General features: G+C 32.3%; 1 protein-coding gene across 5 annotated transcripts in view; it reads right to left on the reverse strand.

Annotated features, from left to right (window-relative positions):
* The window catches only part of LOC149949729 (uncharacterized), a 38,227-nt gene extending 21,449 nt beyond the window's left edge, over positions 1–16,778 (reverse strand). For 2 of the 5 annotated variants that reach the window (XM_090167895.1, XM_090167896.1), the window contains exons 1-3: positions 16,522–16,775; positions 2,604–2,647; positions 1,609–1,910 (exon numbers count right to left, since the gene is read on the reverse strand). In XM_090167895.1, the coding sequence (XP_090024021.1) occupies positions 1,609–1,910; positions 2,604–2,640 (339 nt within the window). In that variant the 5' untranslated portion in view covers positions 2,641–2,647; positions 16,522–16,775. Of the gene's footprint in view, positions 1–1,608; positions 1,911–2,603; positions 2,648–9,199; positions 9,292–16,521 lie in introns of all 5 variants that reach the window. The other 3 variants (XM_090167897.1, XM_090167898.1, XM_090167899.1) reach the window with 3 other exon arrangements.
* Between the last annotated feature and the right edge of the window lie 2,154 nt (positions 16,779–18,932).

Genomic DNA, 18,932 nt, shown 5'->3' on the forward strand with positions numbered 1-18,932 from the left:
GGAGATTTTAAAAGGATAAATTAGGAATGTCTTAAAGTCTACCTGAACTGTCTCCTATTTTATCGGTGCATCTCCTTATAGCACCCTCTATAGAATTTAATTCCGTTTTTAAAAGTGCGCTTGACTTAATTTATAGCATCAGTGACGTCACAGAAGCTAGTTAATTTTAACATTTAATTCGTGTCGCTAATGTTATCATTTAGACTACAGCAGCGCCAACCGTGAAATAATTATTCCCTGGTAGAAATGTTTCTTTCATACAGATAAGGTAAAGATAGTTTAATCCACTGGTATTTAAAACCATGATACCGTAATCAGATCCCTCTATTTTTTAATGTTTAGTATGTTTTCATTGTACAACGCGACATAACTGGTCCTGGAAATTTGGCTTTTTAATTTCTAGGGTGTAGCCAAACGTTGCCATACGTAATCATGATCTAGCCAATATGGCGGTTTGAGTAAAATATATTTTGTTTGGCTTCTTCTACGTCATACCTTCAAGATTTCATGTTTTCGGTCAATTGAAAGTGGAAGTTTGTCTGCTAAAATTCACATTTTCTATTTGGAATAACTTGTAAAATAATTAATATTTTAATATGAAATTTTTACAGTGTTGACAACTATACATAATCTAATAAAATATTAAATTTTCATTTTTGGGTGCAGGTAGACTTTAAGACTTTTGCCAACGTGCTGTCGAATGCCCGACAAAACACTAAAACCGATTCTATTTAATATTTTGAGACGATCTGCAGACACCATAGTTTGGTTCCTCACCGTCACGCGATTGGGGATAAAATCCGAAGCAGTCTTATTTTGCACATCCATGGCGCAGGATTTAAAGCCCCGGTAGACGTAAGCTTTAGGGAACCTATGAGATACTAGATTGATTAGATTTTATCTAAGAGGAGAAGGTTACTGGCAGACCATGACAACATTTTCATTATAAAAATGGAAATTTTTGTTAAGTACGTTCTAAGTAACACGTTTTTTCAGAAAATGTATATTAGAATTCGCCTCGGAAAATATGGCTGACGCTCAATCGAAGCATATCAAAAATTTATTTGTTCCCTCATTTAAGTTTCGTTAGAATGTAATGTTTTTCGTGAAATTATTTAAGTTTTAAAAATTGACGATATTAAGTTAGTTATCCCAATATACTATTGCTCTATTAAAAAAAAACTATCACAATTAGGGCTATTTCGATCTTGAAAATTATGGTCTTAAAAATAGAAAACTTGGTACAGTCTAGCTGATATTTTTCCCGATGAGTTTTCTTAAAGCAAGGAAGAAACTGTACTTATACGGGGTTCACTAAACCAGTACACATTATCGTTATATTTTGCGCAGCTATTAGTGAAAACTATCCGCCTACCAAAGCTGTCCTAAGTCTCACAACTACCAATTTCGATATTTAGTAACAAAAAAGTACATCTAGAAATTGGCTCAGGAATTTTCAGGTACAGGTCGAGAGTGGTCGCCTAATGTAATTTTATTGTAGGTTCTGATAGACTAATAATAATCAACTAGGCCAATACCCAAGGCACCACGTTAGGCCCAAGTCATCGAGTGACTTTTAATACCTTTAAATCGAACGTGTCCACTTACATCACTTCCGAATCCTGGAAAGAAGGATTTCCCCTTTTTCTTCCTGGGGGGTGGAATGGGCATTTTGGAAGGATCTCCGGGGACGTTGGCTCTCTGTCCCGACGGCTGCCGGATCGCCGTGGCTGGAATCGTGGAGGTGTAGCTGTCGATGGCCTTCCGCAGGTGCTGCTTCCTCTTGGGGTGTCTGTGGTACATGTCGTCACACGACAGGCAGAACGCGTGGCCATTGCACTTGTCACAGCGAACTGCGGGGTTCGACGAACCGCACAAATCACAGTGGATTCCGCCGTCTCGACTTCTGTCTGTCAAATATCAAGACATCCGAGATAAAGGGTTTAACTTCCTCCAAGTGAAACATTTGTATGTGGGTTTTATTTCGCTAAACGTTTCATTGTTAGAAGTGGTAGAGGTAATTTTATATACGTTGAAACTAAATTGGATTTATTTATCCGATACAAGTTTATTTTAAAATATAAATATTGTCGAAACTATAAATTTATCGGTTAAAAGTGTATTGCTTGTTTAAAATTGTTCATCGATATTAAAAAGCAACTGTCTTAAATTTGTAATTTACTAAAACATCATAAGACAATCGATATCTTCATCGCCAACATTCCAAAAACAATTAACTCTGTGAATTTCAGGTACCTCATATTACAATCTCTTTACATCTGTATGTTCAAGATCTTATTCGTGAAGCGTTTCCTTTCTAACACATCCCGTCTACAGCTGTTCAGGTTTTTATTTATGTTAATAAGGCATTTAAGAATAGCTTATAAGCTTTTACCCTAAATTTCAGGGAAATATAACCAGATGATTTGATAGAGGGCGTTATGAACGAAGATAGAGCGAAAATGTTCCATTTGTAATTAGACACAAACGAAGGATTTTTAATCATTTTTCGAAACTATGGGTAACCATGTGGTACTCACGGTCTCTAGCATTGGATTTGGTTTAGTGCAATATCGCATGCAGTAAAAGAAAGGTCTAGCTACCTGATCCTGGGCTTGGAGTGTCTCGTTTCACAAACATTCTTTATCTGGAAAAAATCATACTACTTGATTAACTTGAATTTGCGATTTATTTATAAGGATTAGCGATCTAAAGGATTAAGATTAAGAAATTTTTTATTTAATTAATGACAAAACTCTGATAAAGATGCCACTTTCATTACTGAATTTTCGGCTATATTTATTACAAGTAGTTATTTAATAATAGTTGTTTCTATAAAATAAAATGAGTAAAAAGTAACAAAATATAATATGTTGCTCTAACTTCACGAGACACAGCTTTATTCGTATATTTTTTGCACGCGCTCTAGAAAAAGCTATTCGCTAGCGAAACGGGTATAGGAGGCGCAGCGGTCGCTACCCCTACAGCTTGGATCGTCTGCGAACTTCGGTGATAAAAACAAACGATTAATATGGCGTATTGTAGGCACATAGGTGGCAGAGATTGCGCGGTAGTTTTTGGTAGTAATACTGCCCTTAATACTGTAGTGCGAGCTCGTAGTCTTTTATAAGTAAGAAATTGTGACGTAAGAGCCACATTAATACAAGAAGGACACATTACGTTATGAAAAGAACTATTGACTTTTGAAAGCCAAGTAAATTGATGCAAGACCAAATCTCATGATTTTGAGAAAAACATTTTAATACAATTTATATAATATTTGTTTTTCTTAAAATATATTGAGTTGGACTCAAAAATTGTAAACTAATTTTTAGACTGCATCTTAAGCCACGGTCAGACTAGAGGTAAAAATCCCTTCAAGTCATGGTGTGAACGTCACGAAACATTTCGCTACAACTACGTCAGTTAACGTATATTGCGAATTCAGAGGTATGTTTTTAACCTAAGTAGTTAAATAATGGTAAAAGTAGAAAACTAGTTAGTAAAATTTACAGAAACGCTAATATATTTAGATTTTGATGAAAATAAAAGAAATTAAGACCATAGAACAACACTTATTTTTTAAAAAATAAGTTAGCCTTGATAATAAATAATGTTTAAACATAGTGCGATAATTATATCGTGTAAAAATTGCGTGCGATAATAAATATCGTTAATACATCGCACGTGATAATAAGTGTTGTTAACACATCACGCTCGATAAAATATCGTTGAAATTTCCCGCGTCATAATACTTATCGTTAAAACATCACACGTTAAAAAACCTTTGCTGCTTACGACGGGGAAAATAATATAAAATAAAGCAGATCATAAAAGTGTCGTATAAATATTTTTATAGGTTTTGGTTTCCTAGCAAAGGCCGATTGTTTATTTAATTATTTACCACGACTGCCAATTCTTTATTTATTGAAAGTTTTTCTTTACCATTTACTAAGATTTTGTGAAAAGGAAATAATTTGCATTTATTTCTTATTTTTCAGAATATATTCTTTTAATACTTGGTGTTTTAAATTACCCGATAAATCTTTTTTATTTAAAAACTGTTAACTTCAGGAAATTAAATTTTTTAGTTGATGATTATTGTGGAGGGAACTCCCTAATTTATAAATTTCCGAAAATTTAGGTAATATTTTATTTTTTCATCGGTAGGTGTTGCCAAAAATTTGGAATTATAAAGTTGTCGAACATACCCTACAACTTTCAATTTCTGTGGAAATAGGCTTATTTGTGACTGAATTTTGAGGTCTTGAAAATAACAACAGAAAAAAGCTTAGTTAATTTGAACAAATAACTGTTAATGCAAGGGTCAAAGATTAGTGTTTCGTTAATTACCACTGACCTCTCAATTTGGCAAACAATTAACATTGATCTCTTAGAACGGAAAATGTGTGCCAAATAATTTTACAATACCTCAGAGGGAGTCAATAAAATTTGAACTTTAAAAATTGTGTTTGAATAAAATTTCCCTACTTATCATGTTTTGTTGAATGCACAACAAAACATTTGGGTAAAACCAACTTGTTTTTTATGACCTCAAATATCTCGGCTTATTTCAGCAAAACCGATTTTAATTGTTAGATTTTGAGTATGCTTTACAACTTTCTCATTGAAACATTTTGACTACCACCGATCGTTGAAAGAATTCATAAAACTAAGAAATGTTTTCAGATTTTTCTGAATCGTAATAAATAAATAATTCCCTAACCATTAAAAATACCCCCTAAAAACATACAATTTCTAGAGCAAATTCCAATACGTTGTATATATCATAATATTTATAAGAAAATATACCAACATATATGTGCATATTTATCCATATATATATATATACATATACATTTTACGCTAGCATTCGGAAAAAAAATTCGACCTTAGAAAGAGGCAGTCAGATAATCTAGTCGAATTGTCGCGGCCGTTGGGACGCGGAGGTATCAGTTTTTTCGTGTAAGTACCCGAGCTTAAAGCAGCCAGTAGTCGAGTTTACAGTCACCCGAAGAACCATTCCTCAGACGAGGAATTTCGTACTGTTCCCAGCAGGGTTAGCGATGCAAGGATTATAAAAAGGAGAGCGGGAGCAGAGAGAGAGAGAGAGAGAGCAAAGCGTGAAAAAGGGACGGAGGAAAAGAAAGGGCTCAGTTTTGGAAAACGAGAACGAAGAACAGTGGATTTGAACATTCTCTTGGGAGAGATGAACCGCTTAAAAAATTCCCCTTTCTTGATGACGACCCAAACTATTCCTAGACTCTTGGCAGATAGTCAAATGACGGGTAAACTTAGAATTAAGTACGGGTATATTTTCGCACGCCGACGTGTTTACGTCAAAACGAAAACTGGCTGCTGCGAAAATAATTGAGAAGATAAAACACATTTTGCTTCTTCCGGTTTTGATGACGTTATTAGTATAACGCAATTGACGCGCGAAATTATTGGTTTTTTAACGACTAGCTATTAAGCACCTTTAAAGCGTTTGGGACTAATAAGATCTTTGGAATAAAAAGTTAAAACAGCTGTGGCGAATTAAAGATGACCTAGTAAAAATTGCTAGTTATAAAAATATCTTTTGCTTTTTGTCACAGCAAAAACGTGACCTTTTCTTAACTTTCGATATCTTTCTATTAAATAATTAAACCATTTGGCTATTTTCTTATACATTTTGTTAATCCAAAGCTGCCCTAGATTTAAAAAATCTAATTATTTATTATAATATGTCGAAATCATATTATTTTTTATAATTTTATATATAAAATAATGTGATTGAAATATTTTGTAATCATACAATGTGTAGTAATTATATAATTTGATTATATTATTATATAATATAATTATATAATTTGATTATATAATTATATAATACAATTATATAATTATATAATTTGATTATATAATTATATAATATAATTATATAATTATATAATTTGATTATATAATTATATAATATAATTATATAATTATATAATTTGATTATATTATTATATAATATAATTATATAATTTGATTATATTATTATATAATATAATTATATAATTTGATTATATTATTATATAATTATATAATTTGATTATATTATTATATAATTATATAATTTGATTATATTATTATATTATTATATAATTATATAATTTGATTATATTATTTTATAATTTATTAAAACATTCTTTTATTAATTTATTTTTATAAAATACTATAAATACAAAATTTATTAAAATATTAGATATTTTAATATTATTTATATAAAAATGAAATATATTTTAAGGTAGTTGCATATGACTTTTTATACAAGGCTCTTGGTAGCTTCTATTATTAAATTAGACTCTCGCAAGTGGCAAAATGAATTTGGAATATAACAATTTTTTCATTTAAAGAAGTTGGTCCTAGTTTTTTAAGTAAATTAATCAATGGTTAATTATGTGATTTTGCATCGTATTTGTTCGGCCCGGAATCGTTTCAAAAGTAGGTCAAGGTCATTAAAAAAAGCCATATAAAATGTTTGTTACACGTAGCTAATTTATTTAAGAAAGTTACTTTATAAATATATTGCTGTTAATTATTTAATTGGTAATATAATTATTCATTTTAAGACGGAGTTTTAGAGCAAGTGCCCCCGGAATCATTTGGTTTATACAGGGTCTTTTTTTTTTGCTCGGAAAAGTGTTTTTTTTTCAAAAACTATTTATAGTACCGATTTCAAATTTGGAAGGTCAATTCTCTATACCGGGGGACATCAGTTTGAGAAATTTGAGCGTTTTCGGTAATGTTTTTCACCAATTTTGAAAAATTATTTTTCGACCACTAGGTGCGAGATAAAAAATTTCTATTATAAAGTTGTAGGCCGTCATCGAAAACCCTTAAAAATTGTTCACTCGACGAAAAACATCTTATTTATCAGTGAAAATTCGAGCTTGAAAAATTTACAAGTTGGTGAAGCCAAATTACGATTGTTTGAAACGATAATTGAAAAGGGAACAAGTCTAATACAAACGTAGTAGAGTTTTCACACTTGAAAAAATGTACACGTTTGGTTTTTAAATGCAGATATTTTATTCACATAAATTTTTACAAAACATTTTCAATAATATCACCATTGGCTGCAACACAGGTTTGTGCGCGGACAATTAAGTTCTCAAACGCTTTCTCTACCATTTCTGGTGTGACGTCTCGGCAAGCACTGATTATTCGTCTAATGAGTTCCTCCCTAGTTTCAATGGGCGTGGCGTATACCTTTGCTTTAACGAATCCCCAGAGAAAATAATCCAGCGGTGTTAGGTCAGGTGACCTTGCTGGCCAATGCACTGGACCATTTCTCCCTATCCACCTTTCAGGAAACTCGTTGTTGAGGTGCTCAGTTACTTGCCGGGAAAAATGCGGAGGGGCGCCATCTTGCTGAAACCACAACTGACGTCTTTCAGCCAATGGAAGGTCGTCGATTGCGTCACTCAGTTCGTTCTGTAGAAAATGTAAATACCTTTGGCCGTTGAGGTTCGTCGGCAGGAAAAAGGGACCAATCAAACGGTTTCCAACAAGTCCAACCCAAACATTGACCCGTTCAAATTGAACCTGGTGATGATATTCAAAACCCCAATGTGGGTTGATGTCAGACCAAAGATGGCTGTTTTGATGATTAAAGGGCCCATCTCTAGAAAATGACGCTTCGTCGGAGAACAAAACATGGCGCAAAAATTGTCTATCTTCTTGGACAGCATTTAGTAACCAGTTGCTAAATTCATAACGTCTTTGATGGTCTCCGTCAATTAGTCCTTGGTGGAGCGTAGCTCTGTATGGGTGATAGCGATTCTTACGAAGAATTTTCCACACACGATTTGCAGAACAACCCAAATCAGCAGCGGCGTTAGCGCAACTGTGACGAGGATATGCCACAAAGTACGCGAGTACATTGTTCTCGAAGTCTAAATCCGGTTGACCCAATCCGCGAAACCTAGGTTGCAAGTTACCAAATTGATTGAAATCGTGAATTGCTCGTCTTACTGTATTTACAGATGGTGCTCCATTTGGATGTCTTTCTGCGAAGATTTCAGTCACTCTTCTAAGGTTTTGCGCTGCTTCTCCATTGTAAATGGCAACTATCTCGGTACGCTCAGCTACTGAATAACGAGGCATTGTTCGAAATATTATCAAACACTGATAATAATCTCCCAAAGTTTTCCTTTAAATACCCAATGCATGTTTAGGATTGACCTATAGCCTCGTGTTTTTTAAATCCGGTCGTTTTTTTAACCAAAGTTTCAACTGGATTAGGTAATTCGGTTTCAATTATCGTTTCAAACAATCGTAATTTGGCTTCACCAACTTGTAAATTTTTCAAGCTCGAATTTTCACTGATAAATAAATTGTTTTTCGTCGAGTGAACAATTTTTAAGGGTTTTCGATGACGGCCTACAACTTTATAATAGAAATTTTTTATCTCGCACCTAGTGGTCGAAAAATAATTTTTCAAAATTGGTGAAAAACATTACCGAAAACGCTCAAATTTCTCAAACTGATGTCCCCCGGTATAGAGAATTGACCTTCCAAATTTGAAATCGGTACTATAAATAGTTTTTGAAAAAAAACACTTTTCCGAGCAAAAAAAAAGACCCTGTATACAACTGTTTAAATCTCTCAATTGTCTGCCCCCTCCCCGACGCAAAGTCCTAGCTACGCTACTGTTTCAAAATAAGAATAAGTGAAAAGCTTTTAAGAAGTGATATGTCAAGATTTGACGGAAGTGACTGTCACGCCGATAGCAAGAGCCTGAAACATCTCAACTACAATTGTTAATTTAGTAATTAAACTATTTCGAAAAATCGTCCTTCCACCACTCATTAATTTTTATTTATTTGTCTTAATTTTCAATTTATATCTGATTGCTTTTTACACATAATCCAAGGGATTTGAGTGTATTGGTTTCACGTACATAACTCTTTACCAGTTAGGGTTATAAATTTCAACGATATCTAGTTCGAGTCTACATTTACCGACCTCGGTATCCCAAAATATTTCTTTCAAAACTGAGCCCAAGAAGTTAATCATTTTTCCATTTAAAGTGTTGGTTAAAATCGATGGTAATAAAAACGAATGAATGCGGGCTTGTGTTGAAGCCCAGGACGTTCTCTTTCCAAAAATGTCATTGTCGAAACAAATTTCCAAGCCTAAGTGTATTAACTTTGAGTCCGAAACTGACCTTTTTCGCTCCCCAAAATCCTGAAATTTTCGGCGAATTTTCTCCTCCGTAGCACGAGCAATTTGGGGCAAATCAAAGCTGTAGTTTTATTCCTAAAATAGAAGGAACTAAAGTGGAGGGATTCTGTTTACTTGTAGAAGTTTTCAAACCAGAGGTTTTTAATCATAATATTAGGCTTATTATCGAAATAAAAAATATTTTTTTACGCGCGCGCTAAGCGGCGCGTGCGACCCGACGTTTAACAAAACATTTACGAGGAGCCGTCGGTTTCAAATCGTTTATCTACTACGTAGGCTTGTGTATGCCTATTTCAATTACTACTTCGTAGGACTTTTTCCTGGGTGTTAAATCAACCTGCTTTTAATCCCAGATGTAAAGAAATGTATTACAGACAATTAACCAATGATACGCTTCGCATTTTCTGACGTCATGGGTGCCGAGAAAGTCTGGAAATTCACCGAAAAACTCGATTTCCACCATTTCGACTTCTTTTTATAATAATTCAAAGACCACTTAACCGATTTTGATGAAATTTTCTGTACTTGCTATAAAATGTTTGCTCTTTCTAATGAATCATTAATTAGCCATTGCTAAAATTTCGTGCAACCAACACTTTAAGTGGTTTTTCACGATTTTCTACTTTAAATCTCCATACTTTTTAAATTAAGATCGGCTTGGTTGAAAATTATATTTTTAGTTAGTACTGATCATTTGTAAACTACGTGTTCAGTTTCATTAAGAAATAATAATTTAAAGTGAAATTTCTGGCCAATTCGCGGGACCTCATAACCCGCGTATGCACTATAGTGATATTTGAATTTCGTACTAATTGATACAGGCACCATTTAATTCCAAAAAACCTGACTACCATTTTTCCAAACCAGGTAACTCGAAAAATTAATTTTCTATAAAATTCCTCCTGGTTTTGTTAAGTCGATGTACAAGATGATTGAAAATTTGTTAAAATTTAAATTTAATATTTACCATATATCTATAACATCGGAGGGATTGTGTGTACTAAAATTTCCGTGACATCTTGTTATTTTATTATATATTAAAATATAATAATTTATAGAGACAATGCATTTGTACAGGTAATTCCGAAAAAGATCTCTTATCACATGATATAATTACTTTGCGTTGTACTTCTAAAGATTATAATTACAATTTATAATTTACATATTTAAACATGTATTAGCAAATTTTAAAAGTAATTTAAAATCCGTTTGAAAAGCATTAGAGTTTAAACTAGTTTTGTGTTTAGCTAAGATATTTTCCGCCGGGCTCCTCACTCGAGGAATGTTTGTTACCTCTCCGAGGGGACTTTGTACCCTAGGAGGGGTTATACAACCACCGTGTCTGTGGGTCTGTCTGTGGGTCTGTCTGTGGGTCTGTCTGTCAGGCCTGCGAACGCGTTCGAATTTTCGGGGCAAAGCGTAATCATTGCGTACGCAGTTTCTTAGAATCAGGGAAAAAGTTTTTCCAAAAGTGCCCTCTTTTAGTCATTGGGTGTAGTAAAATTTAATAAACGGCCGGGATTCGAACCCGAGCCCTCTTGCACGACTGGTGAGCGTTCTACCGCAGAACCACGGATACAGTTACGCTTCAGTGAAAATTAAAAACTCTTCCGAGGAGAGGTATATTTTGGCTTGCCAACTTGTTTTCTCTACCATAATTGGTTACATGTTGATTTTAAAAAATATTTATTCGCAGTGTATTTTGATATTGTTTCACTAAAATTTTTTAATGTGTAGAGGTTTTACTCCTTTTGTTTTATCAAATCTAAAATAAAACTAATCTCAAACAAATCAATGAACTTTAATTATTTACTATGACATGAACAAACAAGCCAGAAATATCCGAAGTGAGTCTTAAACCTTTGCTTGTAATTGTTTGTCTAGCTGCTACGAAAGCGACCATCTCTCAAAATATCCGTGAAATCCGATCTGCGTCAGGGCGGAAAACCTATTAATGAACTGAGGGTTCGGAGACTGACTTGGAGGCGGGCCAGCTTCAATTGATAATCAGATTAAAAGACAAATATTATATTTATATCATAGCCATGATGTGAAAAAGAGTCTCGATTATTCGACTACCAACTACCCGAAGTATTTTAATATCTTAGTGAAACGTTTTCATTCCTTTATGCTGTTAATGCTTCAAACTTGTACCTTCTACCTCATTTTCAGAAGTTTCGGAAGAAAACAAACTGCCTATAGCTCGTAAAGCAAGGTAGAAATGTTTAAAGCCCGTAATGCAGTCTGTCTTGTGAATAGCTCTCCCTAAAACTTTTGCATATGAAGAATAGGAAGTGTCACACTTATAAGACAATATTATACACTTATGTTATGATGTATAGTAGAACCAAGATGGTATTTATTTATAATTTAGGAATAATAACTGTGTTGAGGCGATTTTGAGTGTTGTTTTCTAACCTCTCATTCTCGAAAAGTAAGTTCGATTTCAATAAAAAATAAACAAATCAGCGTGGTATATCATTGGTTCTCTAAAACTGTCGACTTCTGAGTCCTGACACTATTAAACCACAGCCAATTGCCAGTTTTTTCCCCCTCTCGTACCTTTTGTTTCATAATGGTCTTAACATTGTCTTCCTTCCGAAGTATCAATTTTATCATTACATAAAAACCATTTTCAATTTAGTTTTCAAATTTAAAAGCTTTCTCTAATTTGTCCCACAGTTTGGAATTACCGAGCAACATGGTACGCATTGTAACCCGGCCACCTGAACTAATGGCTTTAAAAGTCGCTCGATGATTTAGGCCTAAGGTGATGCCAAATGTATTAGCCTAGCTGATTATTATTATTATTATTTCACAATAGAAAATATATTATTAAACTAGTGACTTAATTCAACTTTTTATTTGAGAAGGTAATATTGAAAACAATAAACGAATGTTCAAAACGATGTAGTTAGGGCCTTTATTTACGACACTCAAAACTACTCCCACCGATTTACGCAATTAAAAAATTAAATTAGTACGAAATCACATGACCAGGTACTTAAATTAATTTTTATAAAACTCAATTTAAAAAATAGATAATTTATATTAAATTTTTCTTTGTATCCATTTAAAACTTGACTTTATCTGGTCGTTGGTTTATAGTATTGCGAATTATCAAAAATCCAAACGAAAATATATGTCAATCCAAGTTACTTCAATTTTAGTAAAATTTTCAGTATTAATTTTTGTATTATCATTATTAATTTAATAATGGCCAAAACGTTTCCCTGAAGAGCCTAATAATCTGAGTTTCGCAAAATTTAGACGAATTGATTTTATTGCATTTTAAAGTAATTCTCGAATAATATTATTTTGGAAATAAAATGGCTTTCGGCCAATTTTTCTGAAATTTGGATATGTTCTACTTCCGAACATTCTGAACAAAGGTGTTGCTGGGCTCAACTACCAAAATTTCACATTTCATCCGCTAGAGACCCACAAAGATAGATATATATAAATAAATTTGATGTGGTTGTTCTATGATTTATAACGCGTATTTAAAATCAAATATGGCAATGAAATATTTTCTAGCGTATCCCGTTCCCCAACGTGTGTTCACTTTGCTTTTCCTTGTTCTTATAGCTTTCTCACTACTTTTGTGAATATACCTTACCTTACTACCTGACCGGATTAACAAACGTGATTTGCATGTACGACCGGCCTTCTCGGTTTGTATAATTGACCAATTAACATACCTCATTTACAATTATGAGACTTGCTTACAACACCTAACTAACAAACCGGCGTGCCTTTATTTACGACGTTATTACTTTATTTACTTATTTATTATTAAATACGGATTTGTTTACAAGACCTAATCTATGAACTAAAACAATGGCGAACATAAATTGAAGTTTGTGTCACACATATCCCTTAGCAATGACCTTACATCAAATGGCAAGGTTATATGGTGCTGCTAATGTGAATTAATGTGAAATCGCAACTATGAGGCGAAATTCAGCAGACCTGCGAGCGGCTGTAGTAACGAAGCGAACGCGTCTTTGCGTTACTTGTAATCGATCGATTATGAATTAAATAAGAGTATTTTTGGAAAACCCATCATGTTTAGGACTTAATGTGTGAACTCAAACCTCACGTCAGACCAGTGTGATATGTATTGCAACAAATAATATACCAAGACTACGTTGATAAAAGAGTTCAGGCATACATCTCTGAAAACACTAGATATTGTAAAGATCATCTCGATGACAACGGGAATTATTCGGCAGAATTGCTCTTTGGTTTGCGTTTGGTAAAGCAACCATATATTCTTTACGATATGCAGAATATATTGTTTAATGAAATGGGTGCTGCCGCCAACAGTCATTCTGAGGCCCATTACGACGACGAAAATGCCTTTTCTGATGAAGAGTTTCACACTTTGTTTTATTGACCCAAGGATCAGTTACTAAATATGTTTGAAATGTGTGATTCAGTAGCAGAATGTGATAGGCAGAGACGCGTTACCAAATAGCATGTTTTAGTATTTATCTGTAAGATACGACTACCTGTTAGAGGTTATTTTTAATTATTCTAGTAGACCAAACGTGAGTCTTCCCATTGTCAATGTATGAAAATCCCAAATGCAAAGTTTTGTACAGCATTATGTTAGTTTTCTGGCAATTACGATAGATTAATATATACGGAGGCATATAACACCATTCACAAACGAGCTCTACAATCTAGAGCCTGAAACTCGACGAGCCATTGCTAACGTTGATGATATATATTGCAATATTCCCAAATGCAGTAATTTAGGGTTTATTGCGTTCATAAGAGACGTCATTTAATAGAACCAGTTTAAATTGCTGCTCCTGACGGGTATATTTTAGACAAACAAGGCCCTTACTTTTACGTTTCGCGCAATAATGACGCCCAGGTACTCCGCAAAGAGTTCGAAAAAGATTTTTCCCACATTCTAGTGTGGTTCATTGTAGGCAGCGGTTATCGTGGCGCCATTCCTTTGCTGGAACATCTAGGAATTGATTACAAAATGCCATCTCTTTAGGAGTCTGACTGAAAAGCAGTTAAACACGAATGAAGCTAACGTATAATGTTATATAACAAAAATCATGCGGAAAGTCGAACCGCACAATAGTCATATCAAATCGAAATTCAAGCTCTTCTCTGATGATATACCGATGGCACATGCTCTGAATATTCGATACTGTTATAGAAAAGAAGCCGCGATAATAAATGCCTATTACGCACTTATTGAAGGGCCAGATCCGTATGGTTAGGGGCGAAGAAGGAAATGTCGTTCAAGTCCGAGTAGAGGCTGAAAACTAACAACGAAGCAACGATCAGTGGGTTCAGTTGCGAGCTATTAATGCACCAGGATTTCCTAGACTAACAAAAGAATGCCTAAAGGATCTAACAGTCGGTGTTTATCAACTGCATCTGGCACCATCGTATATACAGGACAAGTTGCATCGATAAAATGAACAACTATTTGAGTACGATGAAATGGTTAGTCAGCCGGGTTTCATATGAACTAGATTATTTTCACGGTTTCTAAATGCAACGAAGCATCGGCTGTTGATAGCCTCCCATGTATACGACGGCGACAAAGCGTGCAGAAGCGGCTGAGGAAGAACCAATTTTAGGGTACTGCTGCACATGTTAATCAGGTGCAAGAACACTTCAGCCCCTCGTATCCAGTGCACTGTGGTATCTGGAATACGCTCGCCATGAAAATAATATCAAGTACCCATGGAAAGATATACTACGATCAACACAAGATGATGGAAATCGCGGTTTTCCTGAGAACAATGGACCTCAAATAGTGGACTATGACAACGGAAGAGGGCGACAATACAATTTTTCAGAACAACGGAACAGAAAAGTAAAACGAGCGCCAAATGTTTTACGAACGACATTGTATAAATCTGGAAGATCAATAAAAGACGCTAGAAAAATCCCATAGCCAATAGTTTTCGGGAGTATATACGTTTTCTATACTCTAGCTGCCGAAATGTGGAGTTTTGGACGTTGAACCCAGCAACACTTTTGTTCAGGATTTCGGAAGTACAACATATCCAAATTTCAGAAAAATTGGCCTAAAGCCATTTTCCATAGAGCCGTGTGCGGGGTTCTTTTTCCAACGTCTTTATAGATCTGTGAAACACCGAATTATCCCAATTGTCAACTTAAAACCATATTTTTTTTTTAAATAACTTAAATTATGTATATATATCCTTTCGCTCATTTTTATCTTTGATTAATCAGCCGCGGGCAACTATTTTGTTTCAAAAGCGTGGAAGATGTACAAATGGAAAAGAAGCTCTTCCTCACAACACTTCCATGTATTGGTAGTTAAGCCTCCGTAATAGTATTTTTTTTTTAAATAACATTGTTGAGAGTTGTTGTTTGTAGACATATTTGGTCAGTTAACCAAATGAAAAATGCGTGTATGGCTTTTCATAGTTTTGAAAATAGATGTTTCTGTGAAGGTATTCATAACAAAATATAATTAACTTTTTAATTTAAAAAGGTGTTATTTTCCCAATCTAAATTAATATAAATAGAAATATATAAATGACAAAATAAATTGTATATCCTCTTTCAAAAATTATATTGTCATATTATTGCTTTTAAGTAATGCCCATATTTATTTATTTATTTATTTACGAAACACCGTCCATTAATACCACGGGACATAAATTAATTTATTTTAATTAATTAAAAGTAAAACTATTAGTAACTGGTTGTATAGAGAAACGATGTTTATCATCTAGCTTCAAGTTGTAGAACAATATGGCGGCACTCACTGTTAATCAAGGCAGTCCCTCTATTAAATTCTAATTTAACGTTAGCTCTTGAAGTGCCATCTACCATGTGGAGAAGAATAAACCAAAGTCGTATATTTCGAACTCTGACGCTCTTCATTTGGAAATTTATTTTAGATATATTCAAGTTATATTTCAATACATAAATTAAAAATTAACTTAATTAAATTAAATTAAACTAACTAAAAATGGTCGAACGGTCAAGAAATATTTTAAACATATCGCTCAATTTAATAAGGATAATATTATAATCAAGATTAAAAAATATAAAATCAATAATAAAGAAATAAAATTAATAAATTAAAATGTAGCAATAAAAAATTATCGGCCGGTAGGGTAATTGGCCATCTAGTGGCTTAAATTCGCGTTTTCAAAATCTTAATACGTCATCATAATATAAATCCCGCATTTCAAATTTAAAAAACAAAACAAATTTTTATGATTCCTAAGTATAGCGATTTTCGCATGAATACACAAGTAAGTAAATGATAAATAAAGTTTGCGACTCTACCTGAAGTTCTTACTTTTGGATCCGTAATTGATTGCTGATTTAATTTAACACAAAAATATCACTAATGGTAATTTACTACAAATTTAATTTAAATATATAGGGTGAAGGCATATTTTTATAGAATGCGATTGGGCTTAACACAGTCATTTCATAGTCGACGAAACCCGTCTTGAATCCGCGCACAGTTCCCCCAAAAGTCTTTTCGCGCGCCGAAACGAACAGCTTAAGAAAAGAGTGGAGAATTAAAGCGGACGTGGTTCCTTCGACCGAAGTGACGCGAGCCAGATATTCGCGATCTTTTTCCAAAAAAGTTGGCATCGCGGATCGTTTCTTAAAATAGCGAAATACCACTTCCTCAAAACGTTCAAGGATTCTTCCTCGCGAAATTAACCAGCCTTTGCCGGCGATGCTTCGAATTCAAGTTTTAAATTTAACGTTGTTGTAAAGATTATAGTGTGTTAATTTAAATTATATATAGTAAATATTAAATACAAAAATGTAAAAAAGTGTTTAATGAAAATTTTATGACATGTTTAATGAAAATTTAATATAATGTTTAATTAAAATTTAATTAAATGTTTAATTAAAATTTATTTAAATGTTTAATTTAAATTTAACGGAAGGTTTAATTAAAATTTATTTAAATGTTTAATTTAAATTTAATGAAACGTGAAATAAGAAATTAATGAAACGTGAAATAAGAAATTAATTAATTATGACAGTTTAAATACCAAATTAATTAATTATGACAGTTAAAATACCAAATTAATTAATTATGACAGTTTAAATACCAAATTAATGAAATGTGAAATTTAAGTTTAATGGAATGTGAAATTTAAGTTTAATGAAATGTGAAATTAAAGTTTATTGAAATGTGAAATTAAAGTTTAATGAAATGTGAAATTTAAGTTTAATGAATTGTGAAAATTAAGTTTATTGAAATGTGAAATTAAAGTTTAATGAAATGTGAAATTAAAGTTTAATGAAATGTGAAATTAAAGTTTAATGAAATGTGAAATTTAAGTTTAATAAAATGTGAAATTAAAGTTTATTGAAATGTGGAGTTAAAGTTTAATGAAATGTGAAATTTAAGTTTAATTAAATGTGAAATTTAAGTTTAATTAAATGTGAAATTTAAGTTTTATGAAATGTGAAATTTAAGTTTAATGAAATGTGAAATTTAAGTTTAATGATATATGTGAAATTTGTTTAATGGAATGTGCAATTTAAGTTTAATAAAATGTGAAATTTAAGTTTAATGTAATGTGTTTAAACCTTTGCTAAAACGTGTATATAAAATATTGAACTAAATTCTCAAAAGTTAATAAATATTTTACTATTTTTAAATTGTATACATTTTTATTTATTAAATATTGAGTTAATCATTAACTAAACATTTAGTTAATCATTTATTACGTATTTAGTAAATCATTAATTTTACATTAATTAAATCATTAAATTTACATTTAATAAATCATTAAATTTATATTTATTAAATCATTAATTGTACATTTAGTAAATAATTAATTTTACGTGCAGTAAATCATTTATTAAACATTTCGTAAATTATTTAATACACATTTAGTAAATCATTTGTTACACAATTAGTAAACATTTTTAAAAGCATTGAGAATGAAGTTTCATAAACATTAAGTTTTATGTATAATAAATATTAAGTTTAATGTTTAATAAACATTGAGTGTAAAGTTTAATAAACATTAAGTGTAAAGTTTAATAAACATTAATTTAATAACAATTTCATAAAATACATTATTAAAACATGAAATTAAAAATAAAAATAATTATATAGCATTTAATAAAAAATAAACTATGTTTTATAAACAATTACTCGGAATATATAAATTGTAGAAATAATGCAACTTTTCAGTTAACGCTTTCCGATTCTCATTTAACAAAAATTACAATATAAGAGGTGTGTAAAATATTATGTAATGTAGTGTAATGTTATGTAATGTGTAACGACCTATGGTTCAATTTAGTTAATTTTCTAATAAATAAAGTTGACTTCTTACCTTAATACTAATAATGAATTATAACTCTGATCTTTAAATATCGTCATTTTATCCATTATTATTTCGTTTCTAATTCGAATTCTGATGAGACAACAGAATTCAGCCGAAGTGCAAAGCTAATTGATCAGTAGCGATAGTCTTTTTTCTGGTATAATCCAACTAAATGATGTACTGTAATTGAATATGAGTTAAATGGTGCAAAAATTCGCATGCGAAAATTCAAAACACTGTTATCGGTGTTTGTACTACAGTGACGTTAAGATGGCTCAGCAGACACTACGTCCACGTAGATGCCCTTAAGGGCTTAGGGATCCTTTTAATTTTGTGTTTCGATTTTTTCTAATTTTGGAATTTTGACAGGTAAGGCAGACCATGGAT

Source organism: Leiobunum rupestre, chromosome 3 (assembly GCF_980474605.1).
Source record: "Leiobunum rupestre chromosome 3, qqLeiRupe1.1.hap1, whole genome shotgun sequence".
In the NCBI taxonomy this organism is placed as follows: domain Eukaryota; kingdom Metazoa; phylum Arthropoda; class Arachnida; order Opiliones; family Sclerosomatidae; genus Leiobunum; species Leiobunum rupestre.